Genomic DNA, 26,618 nt, shown 5'->3' on the forward strand with positions numbered 1-26,618 from the left:
AAGAGCAAATGCTCAGAGCAGTCAGACAGGACGGACAAGAACCCGAGAAATAAAGCAACAAAGAGTGTGGAGAGCAAGGACCTGAAGGAAAATTAGTTAGACAAGACAGAACTTCCTGAAGCACAAAAGGTCCTTGAAGGGACTGGATGATGACATACTATAAACAGAGTCCCTGGTTCGCCCAAGGAAACACCCTGTGTGGCCTGGGACAAGGCCCCCATTGCAGAGGTGGAACTGGCTACTGGGCTTCTTGGCCAAAATAACTTCGTTAAATATGTACATTAGGGGGAGCTCAGACAAGTGCCGGTGATGTGGATTTTAGTTATACAACCAGAAATTTTAAAAAGAAAATTGAATCATGCCTTTTCTTCTGCAACCAGATGTTGATTCCCTGAGCACTGAGTAAACACTGAAAAGCCTGCCTTTGAGTCCCAAATGTTCCTCCCACCCCCGCCCCATCTGTGCACACGCCACAGGGCTGTGAGAAAACCCTGGCCATACCTGGCACACCTTGCCATAGAATCCCAGCCCTCATGAGACCTCCAGCACTGGATGCTCGCCCCCTTACATCCTTCCTCCAGCTCCTGCACATTTCCCCCCCCCACATACACACACTTCCTAGGTCAGCTGTCACCCAGCAGCCACAAAGCTACTCGGTCATGAAAGCCCTTCTCCAAAGGCTCACAGCAAAATCTCAGCCTCCCATGAAGCCCTGAGCCTCTGAAAAGGCCTCGAGCTGGTACTTAGAGGTGCCAAGCTGTAAGCTCAGGGTCCAGCTGCTTTCTTGCAGCCTCGGGCCTCCATTAGAGTCGAAAATGGTGAGAAAGAAAACAGATTGCAAATCGCCACAGGCCTGCTCCTTGCCAGACCGTGTTAGGCTTTCACCACAGTGAAGAGATGAAGAAAGGCAAGGCGCTGCTGCCTGGCTCCTAATTGCAGTCCAACCGGGTAGGGCAAATGGCTGGCTGGCGCAGTTCTCATTACAGACCCTACGTGACAGGAGGTGGCAGATCAAGTCCGCCTCCCAGGCCAGCTGCGGTGCTCACGCCGCCTCCGAGCAGACCTGGGCCCAGCGGGGCGAGCCCGGCCGAGGACCCTGAGCCCTTCCCGGAGGGGACAGGAGCGGCTCCCCAGGGCAGGCCGGCGGCGGGGCCTCCTTACCGTTGCTGTAGGCGTACGGGGACTCGGCCGCGCCGTCCTGTAGGCTTTCCAGGATCTCGCCCTTGCCCACATCGCTGTCGCCCACCAGCAGGAACTTGAGGAGGTAGTCGTAGCTTTTGACCGGACTGCCCTGCGTCCCCATCCTCGCTCACGCGCGCGCAGGCCGCGCCCGCATGCCCACGGCGCCGGCCGCGGGAGCACGGCGGGGAGGAGGCCTTCGACAGATCTGCGGGGACCGGGCGTGGGTGAGTGGGAGAAAGCGAGGCACGGTCTGCGAGGGCCCGTCCACCCCGCTGCCTCACCGACCGCCCAGGACGCGGAGCCCAAGCGCACCCACCGCCCGCACCTGCTCCGCGGTCCGCCTCACCTCAGCGCTGCCGCCGCCCCGCCGCTTCCCGCACCGCGCCGAGCAGCCCCGCCCCGCCCCCAGACCACGCGCCGCCATTGGCCACTCGCCTCCTGCTTGCCCTCATTCATTGGTGTGCATGCACGTCTTTCACGTATGCCCGCCTCCACCGTTTCCCACACAGTGTAGCAAAGCCTCCGGTCACTCCTCCCCATCACCGCCCCATCCCACCTCTCTGCGATCTCCATTGGTCGCCCACCGACCCTTTCCTGATATCATTGGTCTCTGTACACGTCTGTCATAGATGCGATTTTCCCCCCCCTCCCCCACCGTTCCACACACAGAGTTGCGGAGATTTCAGCCGCCTCGCCTTCTCGCTGTCGCCATTGGGCACTCGCCTCCCTCTTTCCCAGAACCACTGGTCCACCTGCACGTCAGTCAGCATTACTACGGAGCTGGAACGTCACGGAACCACCCGCAATCCCGCCCACTGCCCCACCACATCTGTCCTGCCCCTCCACATCTTCATTGGCCACCTCCGCCTATCCTCCCAGAGCCACTGGACCAACAGCATGTCGATCACGTTCCGCTAAGCCCACCCCCTGATTCCCGCCCTCTTCACTACACACTCACCAATGAGGAGCTTGGAACAGCAGGTTGTTTGCATACGCCCCTTCTTCCAATGGACCGGAGCTGGATGGTGGCGGTTCCCGGGCTGAGGTGACGCGGGTGGGTCCGGGAGGACTAAACTCCCTAGTAAGCTGCGGCCGGTGCTTCCGCAGAGATCCCACAGAGATCCCACAGAGGCCCCCTGGAATTGCGCTTGCGGAAGCCGCCCTCCCACGGCGGGGGCGTGGCCTGGTTGGGCAAAAGCGTCCAATCAGCATGGGGACTCTAGAGAGGTGGGACTTCCGCTGCCAAAGTGGGTGGGCCGGAGGCGGGGGCGGTGGCCAGGCCCGGGAGGTGGGCGCGGCCCTTGCGAGTGGGTTCAGAGAGCTGACGGCTGGTTCTGTCCGGGCGTCTGTCCTTCTCAAGGTCGTAGGTCACAGCGCGTGGCTGTGAAGGTCTAAGGTTCCAGAATACTGGGGCTCCGCGGGCGGGTGACTCTTTAGCCGTCAGAGGCGATAGCAGCACAGGCTCCAGCAGCGGACTGACAAGACTCTGCTTCCATGTGCCCGAGCCTAGATGCCCTGCTGATTAGGGTCAGCCCAGGTGAGGGGCTTCAGGAGGGCCCAGACCACGGAGGCTTCCAGGAGGAAATGACTTTGGGGTTGTTTACAGGATGTATGGGTAATTTTCCTAATGGGCAAGGAAGTATGAGAAGCCTGTGAACATGTGTGAAGATGTTAATTTTCACTCTTCAGAATGAAGAGTGAAAATTAACCCACCAGATTGGCAACATCGTGTTTTGGGTCAGGATATGGATGTGAGAATAAACAAGTAGTCTTGGTGAACAGCCCTCAGGGAGGGAGGTTGGACTGACTAATAATTCTGTATCTGATTTAGCATGGAGAAAACCTCGGAAAGGAGCTCAAAGAATTTCACTGCAGTTATTGAAGTGATGATGCAAGTCAGGAAACTGACAGGGAACTGTTAGATTAACCAGGTGAGCAACATAAGGTGCAGAAGAGAAGCAAATGACTACAGTATGCCCAGTGTAATTTCAATATTTGTGCTTAATAAAACCTAACATCGTTTTCACTCTATGGAATGCTTGTGTAAGATTAGGTCTGGAAGGATACTCAACAAAGGGACAGCATTGTTTTCTCTGGGGTAACTTTCTCTTCATTTATGACACTTTTAAAATCCTCACCAGCCGAAGCCGGTTTGGCTCAGTGGTAGAGCGTCGGTCTGCGGACGGAAAGGTCCCGGGTTCGATTCCGGTCAAAGGGCATGTACATTGGTTGCGGGCACATCCCCGGTGGGGGGTGTGCAAGAGGCAGCTGGTTGATGTTTCTCTCTCATCGACGTTTCTGGCTCTCTATTCCTCTCCCTTCCTCTCTGTAAAACATCAATAAAATATATTTAAAAAAATAAAAAAAAATAAAAAAAAATAAAATCCTCACCAGATGATATATTTGTGTGTGTGTGTGTGTGTGTGTGTGTGTGTTTGGTTAATCCTCACCTGAGGATATTTTTCCATTGGTTTTTAGAAAGAGGAAGGGAGAGGGAAAGACTGAGAGAAACATCCATGTGAGAGATACATTGATTGGTTGCCTCCCACTACGTGCTCCCACCAGGGTCAGGGATTGAGCCTGCAACCGAGGTACATACCCTTAATCTGGACCCTTCAGTCTTCAGGTCAACACTCTATCCACTGAGCCAAATCAGCTAGGGTTGGATAATGTTTTTATTTATTTTTAGAGGGAGAGGAAAGGAGAGAGAAACATCAATCTGACAGAGAAATATCATTTGGTCTCCATATGTGCCCTAATTGGGAACCAACCCACAACCTTTTGAGCCACACCACAGGCTCCCAGCCTACAAATGACGACCAGTTTATGAGACCATATTCACATATGACATGTACTTTTTAAGTAACTCAAAAAGTTAAGCATAAATTACAATATAGCAATTCCACTTCTAGAGAAATGAAAACATGTCCACAGAAATTTGTATATGAATGTTCACAGCAGCATTATTCATAATCATCAAAAGGTGGAAACAACCAAAACATCCATTAACAGATCAACGGATAAACAACATGTGATATTATCTACACAATGTTGATATTCGTTTATCAAAAGGAATAAAGTACTGCTAAATGCTACATCCCATTTATATGAAACTTTCAGAATAGGCAAATTCATAGACAAAGTAGATTAGTGGTTGCCAGAGCCTGAGGTAGGGAGACATGGGAAACGATTGCTTAAGGGGTATGGATTCCTTTCTGGGGTGACAAAAATGTCCTGAAATTAGTGGTAGTTGGCCCAGCAGAGTGGCTCGGTGGTAGAGCATCGACCTATGAAACAGGTCACGATTTGATTCCCAGTCACGGCAGATGCCCATGCCCAGATTTCCGGCTAGATCCCCAGTAAGGGGTGTGCAGGAGGCAACTGATTGAGGATTCTCTCTCATCATAGATGTTACTATTTCTCTTTCTTCCTTCTTCTCTGAAACCAATAAAACATTAAAAATAATAAAATTGGTGATAGTTGTACTACTTTATAAAGTTACTACAAATAATTCAATTGTGTACTCAAAATGGGTGAACTTTATATGTAAAATATCCCTTAATACATGTTTAAAAAAATAATAAAGGTTGTCCAAACGGAGCCAAATCAGGCAGAGTGGTGTCAGCTAGGGAGAAGCCACAGGAGAGTTAGAGCTTCCTAAGAAGCAGAACTGTGCAGAGGGAGCAACACAGCAACCAGGCCCCGATGTGCTGCACCGAGGGAGCCTGGCTAGCATGTCCTCCAGCAGGCGAGGAATGGGCAGTAAGAACTTTCCTCCCAAGGGGTCACTGCACCCACGCCATGCCTTCAATGGCAGGTGAACTTCACAGAGAGCAAACCCTTTCACGGGCAGCACCACACTGAGTGACCCGCACCCAAAGCTGCACAGCCTTTCCTGGACTGTGAGCCACGTGGCTGGTGCCGGGGGAGGCTTCCTGAGGAGCAGGTCCCTCTATTTGGTGGGTGCCTGACGAGTGCCTGGGAATTCCTCACTTGCCTTCAGTGAGAGGCTCTCCAGGCGTCCTCCTGGCTCTCTGGGGAAGCAGGACGCTGGGACACTTGATGGTAGAGGCTAGCCAGGGATGGGCAGGGCCACTAGGAACCCTGATGGTACTGCTTGTGCGCTTCTTCAGGCCATGTCTCCTCCCCCAGAAATGGCTGTCCCTGGATTACAGCAGACACAGCCTCCCATGTTTATGAAAAAGGCACATCCACCCCCACACAATGTTTACAGAAACAGCCAGCAGGCAGTCTTATTGGCCCTGAGCTGGTCAGAGGTAGGGGACTGAGTTGCCAGAGAGGCCAGGGACTGAGCACTGACTGTTGCAAAAGCACAGGGGGACCCAGCAGCTAGTGCTTGTTCACTCTTGACCTCCACCTGGCGGGACAGGGAGGGCCCTTGGGGTCAACAGGCCAGGATTCACTGTGCCCAGCCTTGAGCCTGCCTCCCCCTTGCTCTGCCCACTCCCCGCTCTGAAGTCACCCAGTCCCCTCTCCAGAGACTGGATGCTCTGTAGATGAGAAGCTATTATCATCTTTCCAGAGAATTTAAATCAAAAGCGCCTTTCTTACCTCTCAGGAACTCCCCTGAAGGGGATCCAGAAGCTGCTGCCTGGTTTCCCATCACCAGGACAAAATGAGGAAGTGGGCTCAGCATGCACATTTTTTGACGACCTTCCCCAGCAAGGCCTGTGGAGTAGGTGCAGCCATTCCTGCTTTGTAGGTTGGAGCCTCTCCACACGGTATGATTCTGGAAGCAGGCCTACACAGCCTCCTGTCAGGGGCTTCAGGTCCTTTGCTGAGATCCTGCACCTCAGAACCCCTGGCCTCAGAGCAAACAGGTACCCACAGGGTGTGGGGCAGCAGGGCCCAGTTGAGGAAGGATTGCCAGAGAGGTCCCACTACCTGGTGTCCAGGAGGCCTTGTGGACAGAGTAGCTGGCTTCCCCCTCAGCAGTATACTTTTGTGCAAGGACATCTGGGGCCCACTGAGTGCCAGGCCTGGCCTAGGGGACTGAGGAAGGGACAGGACAGCATCCCATTGAGGGACCTCAGGCCAAGGACAAAGCAGGCTTTTTGCAGGTCCTGGATCAGGCACTGCGTTGAGAAGGCCCAGAAACTGTCTCCCCTATGGTTCCCACACCCGCTGGCTCTGGCAGGATGGACCTAGGCCTCCAGACCCAGCCTCTGTCCAGGTAAGGAGGGTGGGGCCTCTGTCCAGGTAAGGAGGGTGGGGAGAGAGGTGGAGGGAGAGGGGGAGGAGGAGGAGGAGGGGGAGGGGAGGGAAGAGAGAGGTGAAGGGGGAAGGGGGGGGGAAGGGGAGGAAGAGGGGGAAGAAACCCACATTCCTTTGGCTATAGTCCAAGCTCTCCCCTCTGAGAAATATCTAGGGTTTAACCAATGGGGCAAATAGATCTTGGTCCTGAAGCTCTGTACCCAGGTTTTCTGGGAGCACCCACAAAGCTTTGGTTGCTCTAGAAACCCTGGCCCAGGTTTGATGCCAAGGAGAGACCCCACTCAAGTCCCATCGATGTATCTCTTTGTGTACATCTAGCAAGAACCAGGCCTGACACCAGAGCTGTCACTCAGGAAATGGGCAGGTAGCCTAGTACCTGCCACAGAAGGTGATAGCTGCCAGGCTGACCTGTGATGTGGCTACCATCTTGTAGTAGTCTGGGCCACATGGCAGGACCCTCACCTGATGGGAGCCTGACAGGAGGAGTAAAGGGACAAAAGTAGGCAAAGGATGAGCAGGTTGGCCAGGGAGAGTGGGGAAAGAATCCAGCAACTTCCAGAAATGCAGGCACTGGGGGTGCACTGCCTGTCCACCAGGACCCATGGCGGACCTCTGGGTGGAGGTGCAGGACTGGGAGTTGCTGAGTGACTTTTCTGGGCTGGTTCCTTCGCTATACAGCCAAGACAACAGATGCAGAAGAGGCCACTCGAGGACTCCTGGAGGCTGCAGGACAGTCAGGGAGTGCCTGTGCAGGGTCCTCAAGTTTCAGGTGATGACAAATTCATCAGAGCCAAAAGCAGCTCACCCCTCGAGCAGGATGGCCTGCACCCCTGTGGGAGACCCCCATGCAAGGGCAAGGCTAAAACCAAAAAGCAAGTGGTCCTGGGTCCACCCACCCACACTAGGACATCTTTAAGGGCCAGAGCCTATACACCCCCTCACCAGACCTGCAGAGTCCTGCTCCAAGAGACAGGGTGCCCAATGCCCCCATCTTGGCATCACCAAAAACGGTGTGGTAGTCATCTCAGAACAAATAATGGGAACCAGCTGCCTACCACCCAGAATAAAGCCCCCAGACCCACTGCACACAGGACATGAGAAGGCAGTGCATCATACTCAAACACAAGAATCTTTAATGTCACATCTGAGAAAGACTGAGCCAGGATCTAACCCAGCAGATGCTGGGCTGGTGAGGACTTCCATATGGGCCCCCACTGTGATCTGCACCCAAGGAGTGTGGGCGGCAGAAGTGGACAGTTCTGAGTGCCCACAATGAATAGGAAGTACTTCTCTCCCCCCACCCCCTGACTATGGCACACATGTGATGCCATCGTATCTTCAGGTTTCCTCACCCTGGGGATTCTGTGGCTCACACCCACACAGATTCTGCAGCCAGCCAGCAGGCAGATGCAGCCTGAGTGCCAGGACCCCTCCCCAGGGGCTACCGAGCATCTGCCCAGGAGCTGCCTGCTTCTGCAAGAAGCCAGTGAGGGGATATGGAAGATTTGGCCAAAGGGACTATTCATACAGGGCAGGTATGTGGCCGGAACTGGGCAGCTGGGTAGGTGGGCACTCAGCTTCTAGCAAGGCAGCTCTGAGCACCCCACATGGCCTGGCTTCACACAGGGATTCTCAACGGCATGTGGTTGGCTCCTCCTGCAAAGCAGTCTCCCCAGGGAGCATCACAAGTAACACTGTGCAATTTAAGGCATGGGGAGTACTCCACCCAGCTTCCTGGAGGGTCCTGCCTCAGTGAGGCTGCTGGTTTGGGCCAGGGTTCAGTGATGGCTTGGATCCCCCATACTGGCCACTGCTCCAGCTGAGAGGTGTCAGGGACCCAGGAGTGCATCTGCAGAAAAAAACCCAAGGAAGGAGATGCTTTGGGGTCCAAGTCTCAGGAAATGTTGAGTGCAACCTGGGAGGAGTCCCTCCACCCATGCCAGAGCTGGACCACCATGGAGCAGCCAGACCTGTCAGCTCGCCCCACTGAGAAAGGATATGGTGGGCAGCGGTGGGGCTCTGTAAATCCCTCCTGGACAGGGCTTGGGTCTGAGCAGAGTCAGGAGGGTAGGGCTCCTTGGTAGACTTAGGGAGGGGGGATTGGGCTAACAATGCCATTGCAACAGATTGGAAGTGGGTCCTGAGGCAAACAGAGGTCATATGGAGCACAGGCCAGCTGACCAGGCTGGCCACCCCTATGACCTCAAATTCAGCCTCACAGTTGGGAGGATATGTGACAGGCAAGGCCCGGTAGGGCCGGCAGAGGTCCCAGATGAACAGGGGCAGGGAAGGTAGAGTGTAGGGCCACATGCTACCTGACAGTCAACACCACCCTGGCGGGGTTGAGGACTGACCATATCGTGCAGTGGTGCTGGGCAGGCTGGTGGCTGGGGTACCTCAGTCCTGCTTCTCCCCTCTCTGCCTCCAGGGGTAGATGAGCTCCCCGAAGAACAGCTTGCGACACAAGGAACCCCAGGAGTGTTTGGGGTGGCAGCCACAGCTGGGGAGTCGGTAGGTGTGTACCACACGATTGTAGGGCAGGGGGTTGATCTGGAAGCACAAGGGTAGCAGTCATCCCCAAACTCCCTGGGGATTGAGCTCTCTAGGCCTCAAAAGCCCTCAGAGGGGGCTGAGGGGTATCCCTGGGGCCAGCTCTGTGCAGTTGTGCTCTTGCCTGTGGTGCATGTGGTAGGATGAGCAGCTCGGGAGGGAATGACCTGTTCTGATCAGGCCACAGGGAGGAGAGTGGGCTGGGCTGGCAGAGTGCAGACCCCTCCACTCCAGGACCCATGGAACTCCTAGGAGCCTTCTCAGGGACACACCCCACACGAGAAAACCACACAGGGCACCAGTTGCCTCTGCATCTGACCTCTTCCAGTGATCCTTAGGCCAACCCCACTTGCCTGGACCCAATACTGGTACCCAGTGAATCATCTGGGGGGAGGGGGAGAGGGTCAACTGGCAAGTAGCCCGTTCCCTCCTGAAGGCCCAGGGCCCCAGGACTGTTTCAGATAAAAGAGCTCAACAGAGAACCGATGTGTGTCCCAATGCCTTCACTAAATTGGTGCTGTTCTGCCTGAAACAAGAGCTCTTGGAGCCCAGGGCAGGATTCAGGGACCCATAGCCAAGTGCGCAGGAGCCCTAGACAGCCAAATGCACCTGATAGTGCAGGAGATCTTGTCCACGGGCCCTACTGGGGAAGGTTCCAGGCAGAGCTGGTCACGGTGCAGAGGCCTTGGGGATGGGAAAGTCTCCTTTGGGCTGTACCCTTAGCTCTGCTGGGGCCTCCTGCCTGTACCTCACCCCGGCCCATGATGCTCTAAACCCAGGGCAGCAAAGAGGGGCCTACTCCCAGCTGCCCAGGAACACGAGCAGCATCATGGGATAAGGAGAGGGATCTGTCCTCGGACAGCAGTGTTAGGGGTACGCAGAGACCTTACCTGCATCAGGAGGCGCAGGGGCCTGCCAGCCTCATGCTCCAGGACTTGAAACTTCACGCCGGCTAGAAGGAGAGCAAGGTGTTCCTGAGGAGGGGAGTGGACTTCCAGGGCTCCGAGGGCCCGGAAGACAACCCCATCAGTCCTCCTCCTCTGTCAGCAGAGGAAGGCGCGGACAGGGAGCTCTGGCGGTAAAGGCCCCTGAACCTCTGGGCAGCACTCAGAGGGCTGCCTGAGCCCTTCTGCACTGCCTGTCCCTCCCACATGCCTCTTTGGATGGGCTGCTGGGCCAATATCAAGGCTTCCTGCACAAATCCACTGAGAGGAGAAAACTGAGTGTCTGGCTAGCAGAGGAGCACAGCCTGTGCTGTTTTCCAGATGAGACGTGGATTTTCCCACAGAGCCAAAGGGCACTTGCTGGGTGGCGGCCGTCCCACTGGCATCTAAATGTCTTCCAAATTCTATGTGTGTGGCCAACTGGGACCTACAGGCCTCTGGCCTGCAGTTTGGACACCCAAGCCTGGGGAGTCCCAGGCCAAAGGTTTTTTGAAACGAGAAATAGGAGCTAATTATTATTTGATGAAGAGGCCCAAGGCAAATTCAGGGAAGAAGAGAAGAAACAGCGGCATCTGGGGCCTTTAATGTGAAGTTAAAACAGCTCTCCTCTGGCAGTGAGCCAGGGGAGGGGGGAGGGGGTGCCAGGTCTTGGTCTCTCCGCTTGTGTTGCACTGGCATTCTGAGGTGGAGGCTGGGGCTGGGTGAACCTGGGCAGCACAGTAGATGGCCCCTGGCCTGGCCCTCTGTAGGGAAAGAGCCTTGTAACGAGGGTTTAAGGGCATCCAGCAGACAGACTTTAGGTCCAAAACCCGTGGAACACTCATATTCACATCGTCTGGCTCTGAGCTGGCTGGGAGCAGCCACAGGGAGCTCTTGGGTGTCCCAAGCTATAAACTGGGGTCAGGGCCTCCTGGGTATGGTCAACTCGGGGGCCACCTGAACAACTGCTGGACGGGGGCTGTGCTAGAACTCTCCAAGTGCCCTGTGTTCAAAGCCCCTACACCAACCCATAACCCTGTGACCAACTTGGGGGTACAGCCTCCCCTTCAGGGCATGTGGCCAACCCAGTGGTTAGTATCAGCATAAAAATGGGCGGGCACTTGCACAAGGATGACCGGGGGCAGCTGGGATGAGAGGCATCTCAGCAGATAATGGTCTGCTGGGTTTCAGGTAGGAGTGCATCTTGTCACACAGATCCGGCCAGCCCAGCATCCTCCATACTGGCATGCTGACTCCAAAACTGAGAGTTACCAGCAGGCACACACATCTTCTCTGAGCCACATGCAGGTACTACCTACACCATTGGGGACAGACCTCAGGGCAGATGTTCACACGTGTCACGGAAAAGGGTAAAAAAAGGAAGTATCATCCCTGTGGCCTCTGAAACCTGAGCACCAGCTGGGCCCTCTACCTCCAGTTCAGTGCAGGCAACTGGTCCAGCCCACAGCCTGGGACCAGGGGTCTCTGTCTTCCCTTCCCACCCACCCACCCACCCCATGCACACCACTGCTTCCAGGAAGGAGGCACACATGGTGCAGTTAGTGTTTCTGCAGGGCCCACAGGTGTGTGTCTGCCCACCCAGCACAGACCTACCTGAGAGTCTGTAGGGCCGGCAGAGCCGCAGGCCAAGCGCATACAGCGGCAGGGAGTTGATAAGGTCCACGAGCAGATGAATCACACCCTGCACAGTGACCACCAGGAGCCGGAGCTGCAGCACAGACAGTGCTCAGGGCCTCTGAGCCAGGACCATGGCCAGAGAAGGGTGACCAGGGACTCAAGAGCCTTGGGAGAGCATGTATCCCACTCTGAGAGGGCACTAATCCCGTTTCAAACCCGAGACGCAAGCTCAGGAGGCAGGAGAGCAGAAGGCCGGAGAGGTTGGCCCTCCCACAACGTCAGAAGAGTCGATGCTCTGATTCAGGGAAATAAATCACTGGTCCCTCGGCCCAGGTCACCTCGGTGCTGCCCCCCTCCATGACCCGCCCACCGTGGGTCCTGCCCTCCTTATACCTGGCTAAGTGTCGCAGAGCGGTAGGCGATGGCCCCCAGGGTGGAACCCCTATGCACTCCAGGCCCAGCACACACTGCCCAGAGAGTTTAGAAAAGTCATACCCCATATGGCCTATAGCCTGCCCATAACTGCCAGGCTGGCAGGCACATCTGGCAGCAACCACTCTAAGCACTGCGGGCAAGGCCCCTCAGCCAGGTGTCATGCCCAGAGTCCCCCATAGCTCACCAGAGTGAACACCAGGTAGTACAGGGCCGTGGTGGGCAGCAGGAAGACCAGGATGGTGAAGAGCAAAGTCCCAATGAACAGCTGCCAGGAGAAGAGTGTCCATCAGCTGGAGCTCACTGGGGACAGCCCCCATAGCACAGCACACCCCTGCTTCCCTCCCCACCAAGCCCACCCTGTAATTGGCAGAAAGGGGATGCCTGCTGGTAGGACACTGGCTTCCTGAGACAACTCATGCAAGCTTGCTGATGACAGCTCTCTCCAGTTCTGGGGATGAATGAATGTGTGCCCTCCAGACTCAGCGACCCATGGGAGATGGAGGCAGAGAGAGGACCAGCCAGTAAGGTGCACAGCCACATACACCAAAGACAAAGGGTTGTGAAAATCATGCAGAAAAAGACATGCCCTGGAGGCAGCACTCAGGTTCCATGTGTTAGGTCTGAGCAAGCTAATGGGATAAGCCAGAACCAGGAACCCACTGCCTGGGTCACCTCCAGGATCCCATGCTTAGGGTCATGTCCAGGGCCCACTGCCAAGTCACTTCGAGAGCCTGCTGACCACTGATTCCCTAGGGCCAGCAGCCTCTTGAAGCAGGGTCCATCTCCCACGTGGGATAAGGTTCTGCACTGAGGGCCTCACATGACCACGCATCTTGCAGACTGCCCAGGTCCCCGGGGTTGATGCCAACCCTGTGGTTAAGTGAGCTGCAGGACAGGAGCAGGCTGCCTCCTCATGGTGCCCAAGCAGCTGCACTGGCCAGGCTCATTTCCAGGGGTTGGTGGACTGGAGCTGGGCGGTGACACTGGCCAGGTGAGGCCAGGGTGCACCCTCCCCAGCATCCTGCCCACTACCTGGTCCAGGTCATAGGAGCAGGAGTCCACCCGCTGGCGCAGAACATTCCACTTCTTCCCTCGGAACAGGCGCCAGAGCGAGGAAAGGCCACAGATCTTCAGGCAGTACAGCCTGCAGGACATGGGTGCCATCAGGACTGGGCATGGGCACTGCACCACCCCTGTGGCCACCCAGCCCCGAGGCCTGTCTCTGGTGCCCAGGGTGAGGAGGGCTGCCCTGGGCCAGCCTACAGGGGCGGGTGCACACACCCACCTGGCACCATAGACGTAGAAGCAGTAGATGTGGAAGGTGAGGAGGGCGATGATGTCCGACAGGATGGACAGGGAGACGGTCAGGCCCAGGCAGGCTGAGAGGCCCATGTGCCACAGGATTCGCTCGATGAATGGGGACATGAGGTGGATGTAGCCTGGCAGGAGGGGGGTCAGCCCTGAGAGGGTGCTCAAGGTCCTGGTCCCCCACTGAGGATGGTGCCTGAGTCTTCTGGAAACTGAGTGACAGACTATGCCACTGGCCATCCCTCAGTAGAGTAGCCAGCCTAGAACAGCAGGGCTCCACAAACACTGGACACCAAGGAGGCAGGAAGCAGGGACCAAGGGGGTGGTGCCAGGCCTGGGCCCCACTGCCCTGCTCAACCAGGGCCTGTGTCCCTGAGGGCACAGGCTTTAGGAGCCAAGTCAGGGACCCCTGGGAAGTCCCATGCCCCCACCCACCCCAGCACTCACTGATCCACAGGTGGATATGGTACAGGAAGAAGCGGCCCAGCACCTGGTCCAGTGCCCGGTTCATCTTGAGCCCGGCGGGTGCGCCCATCAGCCACTGCAGCAGGTGCTGCAGCTCCTCGGCCACCCACTGTGAGGACACAGGGGCGTGCTGTCCAAACCGGGCCAGCCCCTCTGTGCAGGGCAGAGGCAGCCCAGGCTCCCTTCTTTAGACGTCTGGACAGCCATCTTCTATCATGATGGGCACATGGGATTTCCCACACTTGCCTGGCCATGGAACCCCTCTTCACAGATATTCTGGGATTCGGGGTTGAGAGGTACAACCTATGATGCCAATAGTCTGTCCCTGGCCTTCTGGACAGGTAGCCCCTAATGGGAATCAACTTCAGAATAAAGCATCCTTGCCCCATCTCACCACTCTGGCCACTGAACCCACAGAAACCCTCAGCCCAGGCTCTAGGATATGGGACAGTCCTAGGCTCACTGTGAACCTTGTAGGGAAAGCCTGTGGGCCCAGCCAGTCTTCCTCCACCAAGGACCCACGCACCACCAGCCACAGCAGAGGCCTGGGCCTGCCCTGGGTGGATGACCTCAGGTGAGGGAAAAGGTGTCCAGCCTGTCAGTGGCTCAGGTAGCAGGTAGGAGGACGGGAGGGTCCCCTAAAGGGAAGGATAGATGGAGACTTAAGAGTCAAGATCAATGTTGAGTGAGAGCTAGAGACAACACAGGGACCCTCACCAGCAAGCAATGAAGCTGACCAGTAAGTGTCCTGGCTGTCCCAGGAGGAAAGCCAACGTCTGTGTGCCATGCCGGCCTCAGTGGGCAGGCCGAGGACTCAGCCAATGCTGTGGCCACAGTAGTGACATCCCTACCTCACAGTCAGAGGTATGCCACCACCACCATCCCTACATCAACCCCACCTGCATTGCAGGCCTCTCCCAACCCCGTATGAAGGCCTCAGCTGTATTAGGAACAGTGAGAAGGGGAACAGAACAGAACATTCTTTATAAATAGAGCTTATTTAATATTTAAAGGATAAGAGCTTGGCAGCAGGAAGAGGCTTTCATTTTTTAATTAAATATTTATATTTCTGAGCAGTTTCACAGAAAGGAGGTCTAGGGTGAAGTTGGCCACAGGCAGAGCACAGAGGAGCAGGCAAAGTAGCCAAGCCTCTTTCCCAGCCCCCAGCCCCTCCTTTCCCCTTCCTCTAAGCTGGGCCACTCTGAGAAGCCACGGACACTCAGCCTGTGAGGGCTCCTGCCCACAGCATCCGGTCTGGCCACAATTAGGCCCAGTAAGCAACCATGGCTGGACGCTGATAATGGCCAAAGGAGGCTGAGCCCACAAGGGCCACCCACTCAGGCCTTAGTCACAGAAGGCCCTGAAGAGGCTGGTGGGTAGCTTAAGAGACCAGAGAGATTGCCCAAACCAGGAAGACAAGCTCCCAACAGAAGCGACAGGGTCTTTGGCGCCGAGGAAGGCAGGCAGAGAAGCTGAATACAGCTGGGGGACCCTAGAAGGATGATGTGGCAGGGAGGAGGCCCTGGAAACATTGCCCAGAGGTGAAGCAAGTCCAGGAGCACAGCAGATGAGCTGGCACCTCTGGCTCTCAGCATGGGAACGAGAGAACCAATGCTGGGAGCGAGGTGACCACTGATGGATGGGAGGCCAGAGCTCAACCGCACACAGACAGCCCTGAACACACAGGTTTTCGTGATGCTGACCGTGCAGAGGTCCCAACCCAAAAGGCAGCCAGGAGAGCAGAAAGTCATGCACAGGTAGCAGCAACAGGAACACTATGACACTGAGCCAGGCCCAGGGAGGTGGGGTCCCCCTAAAAGCCTTGACCACAAGGTGGCCCCCCAGACACGGCCACCTTCAGGAAGAAAAGCTAGAAGCCAGGAGCCGCCATTTGACTGAGTGGGAAGGTGGGTACCTGGTAGATCCAAGTCTCCATGGCTCCTAGGGAACTGGTCTGGGGTCAGTGAGAGGATTGCTCTTGTGGCCACAAAACGTGGATGGGAGGAGCTGCTCTAGCAGGTTGAGGAGCCTCTGCTGCCCCCAGGAAGGGCCCCTCTCCAACCCCAGGAAACAGGGACTGGAGTCCAGACCTGGCTTCACCCCATCAAACTCACATCAGCCACGGGAACAAGGGCATCAGCCAGCTGCCCAATGCGGTCTTTCCCATGGAGCCAGGACAACAGCGTGAGGCCTAGGGCCACGTCAAGGAGCACGGAGACAAGCATGTTGGCCTTCCTGGAAGGAGGGGTCCAACAGGAGTGGACGGTGAGGGCGGCCTGGTCAGGAAGAGTGAGCGAGGACGGGTCTGGTGCAGAGAAGGGGGTGGGGCAGGGGCTTGGCCGATGGCACATCTGGCCGCTGCCAAGTAGACCCAGGGAAGGCCCCGAACCTCATCAGCTGCGAGGCATTCTCGGCCTTCTGGGTGCTGAAGATGAAGGTGAGCTGCTCCAGCCGGTGCCTGAGCTGCTCGCACGTGGAGAGCTTGCTGCAGATGAAGGACAGTGGCCACAGCTTGAACACCCTGTGAAGGAGCAGAGAGGGATGGGCCTTCAGCTCCTCCTGGGGCTCTCCTGCCTGCCAGGGAGCAAGGGCTGCCTCAGTGTTACCAATCCCCCTCACTGTGCAGACAGGAAGCCAGGCTCAGTCGGAGTCCCTGGTGGCACCAAACATCGATGGCCCCACTTGCAAACTCAGCAGGGCAGGAATACAGGTGGGAGGGCCCAGATAAGCACCCATTAACTGGGTGCCCGAGGGCGTCACAAAGAGCTGGTTCCAGGCCAAATGCACCCGGTAGTGGAGAGAAAGCACTCATTGTCACCCAGCGCCTTGCTGTGCTGGATGGGTGATCCTCGTCAACGGTCTCTGGGCTGACGTGGACTCCCAATGAGACTGAGTTCTCTCCAGGCAGAAGAAGCACAGGTGCTTCCACAGACATTCAAACATTGAAGGGACATGCTTGCAAGCAAAGATGAAGAAAGCGCTGGATTGCAACTCAGCCATGACCAGAGCCTCTTCCACTTCCTGCCGGAAGGAAAAGAGAAAGGGCTGGTGCAAAACACAGAGCCCCCTACCAGCCGTCTTGGACTCTTCAGAAGGAAGAGGTCCACCCTGAAAAGTTTAAAGGCTTCATCTCCAACCGATGAGCTATGAACCAAATCCAAGAAATGAAAAAAATAATAAATTAAGAAATAAATGGCCCTTGCTGGTTTGGCTCAGTAGGATAGGGAGTTGGCCTGCAGACTGAGGGCCCGGTCAAGGGCACATGCTCGGGTTGTGGGCTCAATCCCCAGTAGAGGGCATACAGGAGGCAGCTGATCAATGTTTCTCTCTCAACACTGATGTATCTATCTCTCTCTCTTCCTCTCTGAAATCAATAAAAATAGATTTTAAAAATTTAAATAAAAGAAGAAATGAAACGAGTTCAGCATATTTCCTGCCCCCTCCTCATCAACTCCAATCAAATGGAAGGTGGCCTCGCACTGTCTGCACAGCAGTCTCCCCAAGGTTCAGCCTCGCCCCGGACAGCCTAGACCCAACAGAATCCCTGGGCTTGTCCTGGGGAAAACACGGGGCTCACTACTGCACGGTGATGGTCATGACTCATTCATAACCACCACCAGTCCCTGACCAACCTCTGACTGATGGTCAATCCAAATTTGGGTTGGCCTTCCTGGAGGGAGGGGTCCAACAGGAGTGGACGGTGAGGGCGGCCTGGTCAGGAAGGGTCAGCGAGGATGGGTTAATACTACTTATTAACCTTTCTTGGGTCCTTTGAAAGCTGATAAAAGCTAAGAACCTTCTCTCCCCAAAATTGTAGCTAGGCCCAGACATACTTTCACATACTTCATTCCAAGGGGATCATGAAGCTCTGAAACCCACCCATTCCCTGCAGCCTCCACAATCTAAGGCGTGTCCACACACAGCTGCCAAGGTCTCTCTGCCAGAACAGGCCCTTGTCCTGATGAGAAGGCAAGGTCAGTCCCCAAACCAGACAACTGAAACCCCTAGACCCATGGGAAGAGGGTGATTCCCTCACCAGAGAGATGGCTTATCACAGAGAGAGGGGCCCCTGCAGAACACCCTGGTGCTGCCCCAGCCTTTCCCAGGCCCTTAGGGCTTTTATAAACCCCGTGACCAGGCCTGCAGCCAGGAGTGTTCCAGGTGATTCTAGAGTGGCCAAGGCTGGAGAGTGCCACACCACACCCATGACGGTCAGTGAGTGGACACCCCCCCACAGCTGGTGTTTGCCCTGCTGGTGCCAGGGACAGGGAAGTGGGCGGGCCTATATGTGTTTAGGAGGACGAACAACTCCCAGGCAGGGCAAACAGCAGCCCTCAGCCAGCAACAATCCAGTCTGTCCACTGTCTCATCTCCCTCTCAAGGGCTGGAGCTGAGGTTCACCCAGTATCCCTGCCCTGTGGGTCATTCACAATCGCCAGGGTTGCCAGGAAGCCTGGCTCTTCCTCAGGAGTGCGGGTCACCAGAACAGCAGCCACCACCAGGACACCCTCTGAGATACCCGGAGAGGAAATAGGGGGAGGCTGAAGTGGGGAGGACAGCTCTGAGCCTCCAAACAGCCCTGTCTGGGCCTTCACACCGAGGGGGTGGGCCTAGGACTTAGGAGTCTGACTCCTTCCTACCCTGGCCCCAGGGTACCTACCGGCAGGCGCTGGCAGCTGAGATGAGTGACAGCAGGTAGGCAAACAGCAGGCAGACGGGGCCCGAGGCCTGCTTGGCCAGCTCCACAATAATGCTGGCCTCCACACCCTCCGACTGCCAGTGGCTCAGCCGCACGAGGCCCTCATCAAACCGGTCACTTCGGAAGAGCGCCTCGCTTCGTGCCACTGTGTCGAAGACAGCGGCCAGGCCCCGCGTGCTGGCCGTGGCGTCCCCAGCCTGGTGGTCAGGCAGGGCTGTGGGCGGGTGCAGCTGGGACAGCAGCACCTTGCGCTGATCATAGAAGATGAGCATGACTTGGTCTTCGCCGGGGGCATCGGGGGAGGTAGGCACCTGCCGGTGGGTGACCTTGCAGGTCCAGAGCTTGCTGCCCCTCTCCCGGCACAGCTGGAGCCAGGGCTCGTGGGAGAAGATGGCGCCCAGGCCCTCCAAGAAATGGCCCAGGCTCTCCTCGGGCTCCTGCCGACAGTGGCACCAGGTGCCCAGCACAGCCACGCCCACTCGGCTGGCCTGCTGCACCTGGGCCAAGAGCTCCTTGACCTGGATGGGGATGAAGGGGAAGTGCACCACGGCCAGGACCACGGCGCTGTTCTGCTCGGGGACCCACCGTCCAACCAGTAGGCCGCTGTCCGCTGAGGTGCAGCATGTGGGAAAGAAAGCCTTCAGCACCATGCTGGGGACACTGGGAGAGAGGGGAGAGGCTGACCTCAGAGCTGCTGCTGCCACCAACACTACGCCTCCATGGCCCCGGATGGCTGGCATCCCTGTGGCCACAGGCCATGGCCAATGTGTGGCACGAAGCGCACTGGTTGGAGTAACCGGTTTTGGGTTTGGCCATGGAGGCTGGTTTGGGGTCCCCGGTTGCCCATCTCCCATGGGCGCTGCCCTCACTCTGCCCTGGGCTGTTGTGAGACAGGCCCCAAATCACCCTCATCCCACCCCAAGGCAGGTCAATGCTTTCCCCATTTCTGAGACAACAGCAGGCTATTACGTGACCTGCTCAGTACCACTCACAGAAGTTTTGAAGATAAACAAAAGGTTTTAACTTGTTTTTAAAGACTGATTAGTTTTTTATGTGTAGCACTCGGGGAAAATGTAGTCTCATTAACAATTAAAGCAATGCAAATAAAAACTCTAAACAACCTTGATTTACTAACTGAGCTAGCAAGAATAAAGTTGAAAATGTAAACAAACTGCTGCTGGGCTGACGGGAACCAGACATGCGCACACTGCTGGTGCTGTGGGCGCTGGTGCAGACCCCCCAGAAGATGCCTAGAAGTGTGCCTGGTAACCCGGTAACCCTCCTGCCCAGTGAGCCTCCCGGGGGAGCCTCGGTGCTCAGAGCACAGGCCCAGCTCTCACAGGGCTCCCGCCTGTACCCTGGCCTCAAGCCTACAGCCATGCCCCTCCCGCCCTGGGAGCCCCCTCCACCCGCCACTTCTGGGAAGGGCTCCCGACAGGGGAGTGTCTCCTTTGTCACAGCTGAGCACCTTCTTTGGGACATATTCTTCCAACCAGGTGGCTATCCCCAGTGCGGGTGGGAGAAGTTCACTAGCCCGGGGAATGGAGAGCACCGCCGTCTTCTCTCAGGAGGAGGGACACCAGCCTTCCTGGCCTCTCACTACCCTCATGGCCTCTGAGCAACAAGAACAGCACCAAGTGGCCGAAATTCCTGAATGTTGTGGGACCCTGAGCCTTAACTTGCCCAGAAGTAAGCTCACTGGGGATGAGGGTTTCTCAGCAATCCCCTCATTCTTCCACCTGAGCCCCTCCCAGATGGGGCCTGACCCAGCGGGACCTCAGCAAGGATGGACTGAGGGCATTCATAGTGAGGTCTGCCCTTTCTCAGACACTGGTGGCCCCCACCTCATCAGCATAAAGGGCAGAGAGCCACCCTGAGCTAAGACCCCCAAGTTGGAGCCCAGACTGCAGGGAGAAAACACAGGCCTTGGACTGAGCCTGGGCCTCCAGGCTCACCAGGCCCTTGGGGATAAGGGGAAAGAGACACACACATGTTGGGGCAGTGTGACACCAGGGGAGGCACAGGGAGCCTTTTTCTGAGGACCAGGGGCACTGGGAGGCCTCACACACACAAATGCCCAGGGTTTAAGAGGCTACTGATGCAGCTGCTCTTCTTCCCTGCAGGCAGCCCAGCTGGGGACCGGAGGCCTCTCCCAGCCAGCTTGTGAAAAGGGCCTCTCACAGCTATGGGTTCCAGCTGAAAGGGCCCCATTGAGTCCAAAGGCCCCGCCCCCAGTGACCAGGGAGGGCAGGCAACAGCGTAGCCGCCTGGAGCCAGATCCCTGTGGCCATCATCATGGGCATCCAGAGCCAACTTGTCTTCCAGAGCCTTCTGCAGAAACTGCCCTCCTGAGAGGGACAGAGGGATTCTGCCTGTGAGGGACCCCATGTGTCTGGCTTGACAATCACCATGGGAACCAGGCAGCACAGTCCAAACATCTCAGTGCCAGCCTGTCAGGGCCCAGCAGCTCAGCCAGAGGACACCGTAACAGCCTCGTGGGGACGACTTTCCCAAGAGCTAAGGAAACTGCTCACTTGGGAAGTATTCTTCCAACAGGCAGCTGTTGACAAGTGGGGGCGGGGGAAGTTCCCTATAGAAGCAGCAGCACAACTGGACCCTCTGAGGGAAACTGACCACACGGTATGCTCACTTTGGGAAAATCTGTCGCCTTGTACACATTATGCTTTACCTATAAAGTTTACACACACACACAAAGAAAAGAAACAAAGGAAAAAGAAAAAAGAAGCAGCTCCTCATGTCTAAGGAAGAGCAGGGAGCAGAAGTTGATGTTCTTACCCGCGGGGCAGTGAGAAAGAACTCTTAACAGATTACGGAGCAAATCCCCATCCCTGCTCCCACCGCAGCCTCTGGGAGTGATGAGCACAAAGAAGTCTGCTCAGATCAGACAGCCAGAACGAGATGAAAGAGCAGGCGATCGATAGCAGAGGTGCAGATTCGGAGAAAGCAGGGCAGTAACTTGGGCAGCATGCACACCTTTAAAGACAACACACACACACACACACACACACACACACACAAAACACCCACAGAGCACAAAAACAAGGGCCCATACCTAGAAAAGCCTCCCCCGTTAGAAATGGCACCGAGTTCCCTTATGAAACAGCCCATCCCCAGATCAGGCGGGATCTCTGGGCGCGGGCCCCACAGGAGCAGAGGCCAGTCCACCTGAGGAAGGAGAGCTGCACTTCCCCCTCCATTATCCTTAGCACAAACTGGCTCAGGGAAAAAGCCCAGGTCCCGGGCATCTCACTGGCTACAACCTTCCTCTGGGAGACCCCCCAGGCACTGCTCCTCAATAGCTCACAAGAATTAGTGTTTACCTCATGTTGTTTGTGTTTTAAAAAAATGTTTTCCCCGTGTTTTGTGAACAGTGCCATTTCCCCCTCTCGTTTCGGAAGAATGGCCACGAATCTAGGATTCTGTTGTTTGCCCTTTACTGCACTCAGGGACAACTATAAAGCGCTGACAGTCAGTTTCTCTGGCCCTGAGTGCCCTTCCGAGGAGTCCTCAGCAAGACCCAAGTGGGGTGGGTCAGCAGCGGGAACGACTGGCCAGGCGCCCTTCACCCCACCGGGTGCTGGGACCAGACTCCCCACCAAGAGCACCCCCGTGGCCCGGTCCCAAATCCACCGGGTCTGCGGAAACGGCCTCCTGGAGGGGGACGGGGACCGGGAGCTCGTGGGGCCGCTCCCTGCCCTCCTAAGTCCCAGGCCGGTGGCGTTCCCATTTTACTGAGGATGAAACAGAGGCTCCGAGTGGCCAGAGAACGGCGCCGGCCGGGAGAAGTCTTCGGGAGCGCCTTTCGCTCCCTCGCCTGCGCCTGGTCCCGCCGCGACCCGGGAGTTGGGGCCCACAGCCCTGGGAGGGGGGCTCCCCAAGGTCACACCGCACGGACGTCAGCCCTCCCCGGGAATGCTCACCGGCGGCCCCCGGGAGCCGTGCCCTCGGGCGGTGGGTTCGGGATGAGGTTGGGGGTTGCGTTGGGGGGGCCAGAGCGGACGACAGCAGCCGCAGTCCCCAGCCCCGCCGTAGGGAGCCTCGGGGCACGAGCCCCATTTCCGCCGGCTCCTCACGTTGCCGCGCGACGGTCCGGCCCTCAAAGGCGCTCGGGCTGCCCGCGGGCCTTGCCCGAGCGTTCCGCGCGTGCAACGTTCCTGTCCCCGGAGCCCGGAGCAGGCGCGCGTAGTTTCCTTATTTTTCTTTCCTCGCAGCGTCTTTGTTCCCACACAGCCTCCTTGTTCCCCACCCCGATATGTCCTTTTCTCTCCCTGCAGCATCCTTGTGCCCCCCCACAGTGCCTTTGTGCCCCCCCACCAGCGTCCTTGTGCCCCCTCCAATCCATCTGCAGCACCCCAACACCCCTGCCTTCCAATTCCTCCACCTTCCCACATTGCTGAACCTCCGCGGGTTTTCTCATCTGAGGGACCCAGGCTTTTCCCAGGGTGAAAGGGCACCTATGCCCTATGTGTAATTCCAGAAAGAGCTGCCTCCCCAGCCCCAGGCTGGCCCCTTGGAACACTGGTATCTCAGCCACCCCCACCCCCGCCCCAGAGACAGGTGGGCTAGGAAGTTGTTGGGCCCGGGAGAACCAGCCCAGAGGCCAGAGGCATCAGCCATCTGATCTGATCTCAGGAGTGTTCCTTGCCTCTTCTGCTCTGGGGTATAACACCCTAACACCAGTAGCAACAACTAGTGAGCACCTTCTGCACACATTTTACATTGACCCATTTAATGCCGCCACCCACAGGGGCTCAATGTATGGAGGAAATTTTTATCAGAGGTGAATGGCCTAAAAACTATAGACCCCAATATCCTGGTGATAGACAGGAGCACCCCATCATCAGCCTTCAGGAGCAGGAGCAGGCACTGTCCCCTCTCCCTGAAGACCTCTTGTTGGCACTAGGAGCCTGTCTGGGGATCAGACTCAGTCACCCCCACTTTCACACCCTTTGGGGGCCTCATTTCCCTGCTGTTTTTAAGTAGCAGGACCCAGTTTTCCTAGACTTGACCACTGCCTGGAACCTTCCCAGCACCTCCACCCAGGAACTTGGAGCTGTTTGTTCCTGGTTTACAGAAAAGAAAAGGAATGATCAGCCAGCCTGTGAGAGAGTCTCCCATGGGAGAAGCGGCCAGGGCCACAAAGGCTCCCAATCCAGCCATGTGACACCCAGGGTAGCCCCTCCTCCGCCTCCCCTTACCTCAGCTGGGCCAAGAGAGGCTGCAGGAGGCTCGGAACCTGGGGCGTCTCTGAGGATGGGGATTATGAGGAGCCGCACCCCTGCCCAGGCCACCCAGCCCAGCCGCACCCTCCCTGCCTGCCTGTGACTGATTAGGAGACCGGGACTGGGGCATTTGGTGGGAGATCCTGCCAGGATAAGTGCTAGCAGCTTGTCCAACACGCCAAAGATCTCCAGGCTTCAGCTGCTGGTCCCAAAGCTCAGGCCTTCTGGGCCCCGAGCCAGAGGGCCAGGGCCTGAGTGGACACGGGAGTGGTGAGCTCTGGGGCACAGTGAACTCTGGGGTACAATGACCCTTCTTCAGACAGCCCAAGCCCCTGCCCATTGGTACCATACAGTCCCTGGGGCATGGAGAGGACCCAGCTTTGGAGGCTGGGAGGCCGTTGATTTGTGGCTGCTGACAAAGTCTGAATTCTCTCCAAGAGAAGACAGGAGGCCAGCCCAGGGCGTGGCCCATTAGGTCCTCAGCTAATGTGCAGGATCAGAAAGATATGGCTGTTGGACTCTACCTCTCATGGTGGTCTGGAGGCCTGAGGGCTGGGCCCATGCACAGGAAGGGGGCTGCTGCCATCTGAGCCCACCTGAGTCTTACATGTAGCTGTCCCCTGCGTCCATCACCATGAGCTGGCTCTGGGGCCCAGAGACCACGCCCAAGGGCATCCCCAGCCCCTCAAACACCATGCAGATGGGTGTCCTAGCCCAAGGGAAAGTGCTAACCTGACACTGCTGCTTGTCTGCCACAATAACGTTACCCTCCGGATCAGTGGACACACCCAACAGAACAGCTAAGCATCCCCAAACTTCTCACTCACAACGAAGCCCCTGTAGACCCCAGGCCCACCCACCAAAGCACTCCAGACCCAGCTGGAGGCTGGGACCAGCAGCTCCAAAGTGGGTCCCCCTGTGGAGCTCTGTGCAGCTCCAGAAAGCCAACAAGGGCATCCACAGCCAGCCTCGGAGGGGCCAGGAAGTGCCCGCCATCACCAGTTCCTTGGGCACTTGGGAAGTGTGCTGGAGTGTGTGGACAGCCGGTGGACAAGTTCACTGACCACCATGAGCACAGCAGCTGTCACAGCCATATCCTCTGGCACCAAGAGATGTCCTCCCTGGCACCGGCAGGACAGGTGGCAGACAGAGTCCCCCAAGGTCGAGCACGTGGATGCAGGAGCAGCTCCAGCTGTCAGGAAGAGCAGGCCAGCAGGGAGCAGTGCAGACCCTGGGCCCTGCTTCAGCCCTGCAGGCACCGGGATCTGCCTGAGAGCCAGGAGCGAGCCAAGTCTTCAGGACGGTCCAGAGTGAATGAAGGGCCTGGGGGGGCAGCTGGCCAGATGGTGAGGAAGCCCAGAAGGAAAGAGCAGGAAGCCAGAGGTGGGTGTGCCAGCAAGTTACCATGGTTGGGCCGAGTTGGGGGCTGCTAGAGAAAGTGTGCCCCGCAGTGTGCCGAGCAGCAGCTGCCTCAGTTCCCCTGTGCCCTTCCAGGCAGTGCTGGTGTTCTGATTTTCCAGATTAGGCAACTGAGGAGTGAAGGTGGGGGTGGAGGTGAGGGACCTGGATTCAAACTCAGTTCCACCAGGTCCTGAGCCTGGATCAGCTCGAAAACCCAGCAGCCAGCTGTCTTAGGTCCTATTTTCCCAGCATGATGCGTGGAATACAGTTCTGGGAGACATGGACCCTGAAGGTTGCTGTGGGCTTTGCTCTGAGACCTGAATGAGCTTGCGGGCGTTCAGATGTCCCAAGATGGGGGTGAGGGTGACAGATGAGGAGTGCTTCTCAAACTCATTTGCCCATGGAACCGTTCCTTCCTGTAGGCAGGGAAAGTGACCCTTCTTGGGGACAGCCCAAGCCCCTGCCCATTGGTACCACACAGTCCCTGGAGACTCCCAACAGCCGAGGGATGAGGCCAAGGTCCTGTCCTCCGCCTCCCCACCCGCCCTTACCCAGGGAGGCCGGCGGGAAGGGGCTCCTGCTCCAGCAGCAGCCTGAGGGAGTGGAAGGGGCCACCTCCACATGGGCAAGGAGGAGGGGGCAGAGAAGCCATGGGCCCTACGGAGTCCTGACACTCCGCTTCCGCCGCTAAACCCCAGGGACTCCCAGTGCTGCCACATTCCTGCCTCAGCTCCTTTGCCCTGAACCCTGGGCCATTCTTCCCACTGCCCCTGTTTGGCTGGAAGCCACCCGAGGTTAGCGCACCCAGCCCCTCCCCAGGGAGGCCCCACAGCGTCCACACCCACACCCTCTGCGATGTCAGGGCTCACTCTTCAGAGGGCTCTGAGCAAGTATCTGCAGATGAAGCGGTCCCACCCCGACCCCCAGCAGGACCAGGGCCAGGTGGAGGGCTTCCAGGGGTCCATCTTGTCCCCCGCCCCTAGAATGGGCAGGTTGGGTCCTATCCCTCTGTTCCCGTTTCTGCGCCGGTGAAGCTGGGTGATCTCCCCCAACAGGGACAGGCTGTCTGCCCTGTGGGTGATGAGAAATCAGGGGTTCTCTGGACACTTCCTAACCCAGCCCACGGTCCCCTGCAGCTCCTCTGGGAAGCCCCTGGAGATGGAGGGTCAGCCTCTGTCTGCAGCTCACAGCTCTCCCTGCCTGGCTGGCCTGCACCCCCCTCTGGTCACCGGCGCTTCACGCCCCCCGGTGGGGAGGGCGGCCGATGCTATCTGCTGCCCGGTACGGTTAATGGGGCAGCCACAGGTCCTGCTCCGACTGGCCCCAGCCTGGCTGGTCCAGCTCGGGGGAGCCGGGCGCAGGCAGGAACTGCCTTCCCCGGGGCTATTCCTGAGAGGGCCAACTCCCAGGGAGAGAAGTGATTAGCTGGGTCCAAGGGTCCCCCGAGGAGCCCCCCCCTACCCGCCCCCACCCCAGCCTGTGGGAAAGGCGAGTCTGGCCTGGTCGTGCCGGGAGGGAGGCAGCGAGCTGTGAAGGCCA

At 57.3% G+C, this 26,618-nt stretch overlaps 2 protein-coding genes across 6 annotated transcripts in view; both read right to left on the reverse strand.

Moving 5' to 3' along the window:
• Nucleotides 1-2,341, reverse strand: part of RAB40C (RAB40C, member RAS oncogene family) — a 30,280-nt gene extending 27,939 nt beyond the window's left edge. The window contains exons 1-2 of one of the 4 annotated variants that reach the window (XM_084881750.1): nt 2,141-2,341; nt 1,162-1,387 (exon numbers count right to left, since the gene is read on the reverse strand). In XM_084881750.1, the coding sequence (XP_084737876.1) occupies nt 1,162-1,303 (142 nt within the window). In that variant the 5' untranslated portion in view covers nt 1,304-1,387; nt 2,141-2,341. Of the gene's footprint in view, nt 1-1,161; nt 1,388-1,507; nt 1,598-2,140 lie in introns of those variants that run through there. The other 3 variants (XM_084881748.1, XM_084881749.1, XM_084881751.1) reach the window with 3 other exon arrangements.
• Nucleotides 2,342-7,527: 5,186 nt separating this feature from the next.
• PIGQ (phosphatidylinositol glycan anchor biosynthesis class Q) lies at nt 7,528-23,708 on the reverse strand. 2 transcript variants are annotated; one of them, XM_084881746.1, is made up of 12 exons: nt 23,655-23,708; nt 18,397-19,095; nt 16,126-16,257; nt 15,851-15,971; nt 13,719-13,845; nt 13,249-13,402; nt 12,996-13,107; nt 12,148-12,228; nt 11,505-11,619; nt 9,858-9,919; nt 8,772-8,967; nt 7,528-8,266 (listed from the first exon to the last, which is right to left on the reverse strand). In XM_084881746.1, exons 2-11 carry the CDS (start codon nt 19,083-19,085, stop codon nt 8,815-8,817), a joined length of 1,746 nt encoding a protein of 581 aa, XP_084737872.1. In that variant the 5' UTR covers nt 19,086-19,095; nt 23,655-23,708; the 3' UTR covers nt 7,528-8,266; nt 8,772-8,814. The 2 variants fall into 2 exon arrangements, with proteins under 2 accessions (XP_084737872.1, XP_084737871.1); XM_084881745.1 differs by lacking the exon at nt 23,655-23,708 and adding an exon at nt 22,377-22,547.
• Nucleotides 23,709-26,618: the final 2,910 nt, after the last annotated feature.

Source organism: Pipistrellus hanaki (assembly GCF_964339955.1).
Source record: "Pipistrellus hanaki genome assembly, chromosome: 4".
In the NCBI taxonomy this organism is placed as follows: domain Eukaryota; kingdom Metazoa; phylum Chordata; class Mammalia; order Chiroptera; family Vespertilionidae; genus Pipistrellus; species Pipistrellus hanaki.